The 5642-nt window shown below is 28.1% G+C and overlaps 1 protein-coding gene across 1 annotated transcript; it reads right to left on the reverse strand.

Annotated features, from left to right (window-relative positions):
• Positions 1–2608: 2608 nt before the first annotated feature.
• LOC124922359 (mitogen-activated protein kinase kinase kinase 20-like) lies at positions 2609–3713 on the reverse strand. Its single transcript, XM_047463092.1, has one exon. The coding sequence runs from the start codon at positions 3639–3641 to the stop codon at positions 2646–2648; it is 996 nt and encodes a 331-aa protein (XP_047319048.1). The 5' UTR covers positions 3642–3713; the 3' UTR covers positions 2609–2645.
• Between the last annotated feature and the right edge of the window lie 1929 nt (positions 3714–5642).

The following is a 5642-nucleotide window of genomic DNA, read 5'->3' on the forward strand; positions in this document are numbered from 1 at the left end:
AAACAAATAATAATTGAAATATGTAGTGACTTTAAGAATAATAATAAATGATATAAAATTATTATCTTAATTTTATAAAAGTTATACTTATGCATAACAGCATAACATTGAGGGCGTTCAAGTTGCATTTATCATCATCTTCATACTTTAGGAATTTTTTTATTATTTTTTTTTTGTTAAGTTCGATTTTGAAGAATTTCCGTGGACATCATATATTACATATTCTTAAAAAGTAACGGTCGAAATAATAAATTAGGACTTCTTATTGGTGGCTAATTACAATTTGAGACCTCTTCTTTTAAACTTCACAATTTGAGCTTATTATTGGAGTCAATTATAATTTTGGACATCTTCTTTTGAACCTCACAATTTGAGGCTCCTTATTGAGATCAGTTGTAATTTGAGACCTCTTCTTTCGAAGCTCACAAATTAGGACTCCACATTATCAGGTTTGTACAAAATGGAGTTTTGCCCCAACGAACAATGTATTACGTGACTTTTATAATTAAAAAATTAACAGTAACATTTAATTCTAAATAATACTAAAGTGGCCACACAATATTTATTTTTACGAAAGTCCATGTCATTCATGGCAAAACCCCATTTTGTATAAACCTAACAATGCAGAGCCTCAAATTATGAAGCTCGAAATAAGAGGTCCCAAATTATAATTGGCCCCAATAAGGAGTCCTAAATTGTGAGGTTCGAAAGAAGAAGTCTCAAATTGTAATTAACCTCCAAAAAGAAGCCTCAAATTGTGAGGTTAAAAAAAAAGAGGTCCCAAATTGCAATTTTGCGCTAATAAGAAGCCTAATTTATTATTTCAGCCAAAATGTATATAATTATTTTTTTTCTATGTAAAATTATGTTTTTATATAACATATATTGTAATTTATTAAATTTTAATATTATTATAAAAAAAAATAAACTTATCGTAATATATTGAATTGCGTTGATATGTGTTAATTATATTGATGATATTATATATTTAATTGTGTTGATATGTGTTAATTAGATTGATGATATTATATATTTAATTGTGTTGATATGTGTTTAGGGGTAAAACGGGTGGGGGCATACTCTACAAAATAATTCACATCAAAATTTTGTGACTATAAACATTTTTCTATAAAATTGATATAATTTTTCTATAAAATAAATATAGATATGAAATTAAGTAAAATTGAATATTACAAATATTTTTATATATCATATCAAACATTAAAACTAAATAAAATATAAAGATTCTGAGAATATATGCCATGAAATCTGCACTCTTTAAAGCCTTAAAAGTGGTGATAAAATTAATGTGTGAAAAAATAAAATTATTTTTTTCTTAGAATATATAAAAATTATCAGAATATAAATAAAAAAAACAGAATTTGGCAAAATTAAGGGCATAAACGATTGATTAAGTCTTTTTTTTTTAAAACATATATTAATTTGTCTTCAATTTTTTTGTAAAATAACAAATAATATTAAAAACAAAATTATTATTACATTATTATGTTACTCAACATATAAAAATCTATTTGCATTATTTTTTTCAATTTTAGTGCCAAAATCAAACAAGTTATGAATATATTAAATTGAATGTATAGACTTAAGAATATAAAGTTTAGTTTTCAAAAAAAAACAAATATTCCAACCATCAATATAAGTTTTCCAAAATTATAAGTCTTGAATTAACAGTTTAAAGTGAATTTTATTTGATAAGTTCAAATCAGTGTGATTTAAAAAATTCTAAACTTTAACCTAAACAAAATCATAATACATAAATAAATATAATCAATTATTTTCTCCATTAACTTACCTTTAGTATATGATTTCTTGATCTTAAATTGTTTAAAAAAAACACAACACGAAAATACGACCAACCGTGTCGGGTGTCGTGTCATTGATCAGACACTGTACTATCAGGTGCCTTGCTTTTTTTTTTTTTTTAACTCCAATAAGACATGATACAACAATAATGTATTTGGTTGGTGTTTAAATCAATTTTTGTTAGAATAGTTAAGCACAAATAGACCTAGACATGGAACAACAACTCCTACATGATTAGAAACGACAAACTAAACCGAGCTTATGTCATGCTTGAGTATACACTATCCACTAGACACAATATACTACTAGGATATGTCGTGGTCAGACATAACATGAGCTAGGTTCATTCATGATAGACTCTCTTAACTTTTGCCCAGCTCTAATGAAATGTATTGCCTCTGTATATGGACCAAAACAAAAGATAATACTTGTATATTGAAAAAACGAATATTTACAGAAAATAAATTAAAAGAAATAACAGACCGACAGACCGATGACCAATGAAACATAAAAGCATTTATATATGTTATGCAAGTTGGAACCCTGCAATTTCTCTTACTCATTCCCGAGAAAATTAAACAGAAAGATTGCGGCTAAGTGTGGTGAGTAGAGAGATAAAGCATATCGAATTATTTGCATGAAATCAGTTATCTCAAACCTCTGTCATATGCCCTTTAATGATGTTACCTTTCCTTAACTAAATACCTTGTATGTAACCAAAAAAAACATTGTTTTATTATTTTCTATATATTTACAAGTTACACTTACTATAACTAATCATAATAAAATAAAATAAATAAACTTAATTTTCTCTTAATAGTCTATCTAACTGCAAACCAACTTGAATTGGACCAATTAGGGGACTCTACGATCACTTGTTGTAGTCTCTCTTCGTGAAATGAGGGCAAAGATGTAATTGAATTCGACCATACTAGGTTGTTCTGATTAAGAAAATCGAAGGGACATCTTGGAGACGTCAGCTTGACGTGTACTTCATCTTCTTCGTTAGATGCAATGAATGGGTGACTCAAGAGCTCCTCCGCCGTCCATCTCTGTTTAGGATCTCTTATGAAACACTTTCCTAAAAAGTCTTTTCCTTCATCGGACATGTCGGTTGGAATCTCCGGCGATTCATCGGATGCTCCAATTCTCATAAACAAACCAAAATGATTCTCCCCTGCCCTAAACCGCCAAACAGGGTTACCGGTTATCATCTCGGTGACCAAACATCCCAACGCCCAAATATCCGATGGGGATTCTTGCTCGCCGTCTTTCACCATCTCCGGCGACATGTAAAGCGGCGTACCCCTCAATTCAACACCAATCTTTTCTCCGGCAATCTTGGCCAAACCGAAATCAGCAATCTTCGCCACCTCAAGCCCGTTTTCTCCGGCAGAGCAAAGAAGAACATTCTTCGGCTTGATATCACAATGAACAAATCCATTCTCATGAATAAACTTCAATCCTTGAACCACCGATCTAGTATACCTCTTAACTTCCTCCTCCGGCAGCTTCCCTTCACCGGAATTCTTAATTTTCAAACTCATATCGCCACCGTCTGCATATTCAATCAACAAATTATAAAACATCTCACCCTTTTCATAACTAATCTCATCTCCAAAGAATCTAATAATATGTGGGCAACTCTTCATCTTCTTCAAAACCTCTTTTTCGCTCATCAACGAAGCAGAGCATGAAGCTTGACAAGATTTAACAGCAAACAATTTCGGGAAATCATCAACAATGAAAATCGGTTTCGCCAAACTAACAGAGGCGAAACTCCCGTATCCAATCGTTTCGCCGCGAATCCACTCCATGGGTTCTCTGTTTTTTTCTTTCTCACTCTAAAGACAACTCTTTTTTTACGTTTGGTAGAGTAAGGAAAGAAAACGAAGATAGAACCCTAATAAGAATCCTTTTTAGGTTTCCTTATTTATAAGCTCAACAATTCATTATACGGTTACTTAAAAGGCGGGGAAAGAGAAAGAGGGATTTGCTACATCGCTACTCCATAGGAGTGCGGTGCGCCTTATTTCTACATTTAGTAGTCATGTGGTCTTAAAGATTGATGCACGTGATGTAGCCCAAAATCTTTCAATCTTGGGTTAATTTTATAAATTAAAACCATATTAATTCAACACCCTTAAGAATATTCTTGAAACTTGAAATATTTTGAGCATATATAGAAACTTTTATTTGGTCAAAAAAAATTATTTACATAATATGTATAAGACTTTTTAGAATATTTTTCATATTATATTGTGATCTTCAATTAATTAAATTTTAATAAAAATATTTTTTAATTATTATTCATATTTGTTGTGTATTATTACTAAAGTAATTTGGGTAAAATAATATATATAAATATAATAAAAACAAAATATTTATAAAAAAATAAAATATATTTTAATTGATAATTTGAAAAGCTCAAATTCAAAAATATTATCACTTTCATTGTTAATAAAAATTATTTTAATTGTGTAAATATAAATAACTTAGATAACCCATTAGGTAGTTCAAACTTCAGAGTGTCAAAAGTTGGGATCGTGTTATCTTACGAAAAATAGTCCGTTAAAGTTAGAAATTGTGTGGTTAATTATCATGTTGTTGTGCTAACCTCTACCGCACAAACTTTTATAAAATCAAAAATGAAAAAATAAATATAAATTAAAAAAAAGTCATAAATTTATTTTTAGGAAAGAAAAATAAAAATGAAAATTAATGTGAAATGTTGTTAGAAGTGATCATTGGAAGCAAACAAGACACAAGTTGGGACTGACTGTACATTATAGACTAGAGTTGTTGGTTAGCAAGCATGGAACTCACATTGACCCAACTCCCACTTTCCTACTTCCATTTTCACATGTTATGGAATGAATACTTGAATATTATTTTTGGCTTTCTTGGAAATTTCCTACAAATTTAAAATATATTTTGATTGTAATTATAATCTTCAACTTATATTTTACTTTAATTATATCCATTGGGAAGCTTCCTTATTTTATATTTTCATAGTAATTTTCACATGTTTAGTTAGAATGGTTATGGTTTCTTATTCTTAAATTGTTTTACATTAGTTTAATCTTATATATTTTATTGGGTGTGACTAGTGATTGCATGTCATTTTATTTAAGGAAATGAAATTTATAAAATAAATTTTAGGAAAGTAACACAATGCCCCCAAAGTAATGACACATTTTAACTTAGACAATATTAGCGAGAATTTTTGTTTTCATTGAAACAACATGTAATCCAATTGATTTCAAATAAAACATTATTTAATTTGGAATTTAATTTATTTTTCAATTTGGTATTTGTATAATTTTTAGGATTAATTTGTTGAGTGTCGTGTCTATATAATTATATATCAACTAAATATTTTGTAATATATTATGGAAACTTGTATGAATTTTGTTTTTAACATTGACCCACTAGTTTAATTAAAGGGTAAGAGTCAGTAATTAACAAATAAAAAAGAATAAGGGTTTGATTATTGTTTAAAACGTTTTAAATTAAAATGAATTTATGATTTTTAAAAATCTTACTAATTTTCCTACCTTCATTAAATATATATATATATATATATATATATATATATATATATATATATATATAATAACTCTAAACATTCTTTTGCAATGTAAATAATTAATTATTTGTTGATATTAAATTCGGTTAATCGTGGGTTTGGATTGTTTATGAAATACAAATAAAAAATATTTTAAGGATATTTTGATTGGTTTTAAAAGTTTAAGGAATTTTTTTAAATTAGAGAAGTTAGGGACATTATTTTGTAGTGACAGTATGAATTTATACAA

The sequence above is a fragment of the Impatiens glandulifera genome, chromosome 1 (assembly GCF_907164915.1).
Source record: "Impatiens glandulifera chromosome 1, dImpGla2.1, whole genome shotgun sequence".
Classification (NCBI taxonomy): domain Eukaryota; kingdom Viridiplantae; phylum Streptophyta; class Magnoliopsida; order Ericales; family Balsaminaceae; genus Impatiens; species Impatiens glandulifera.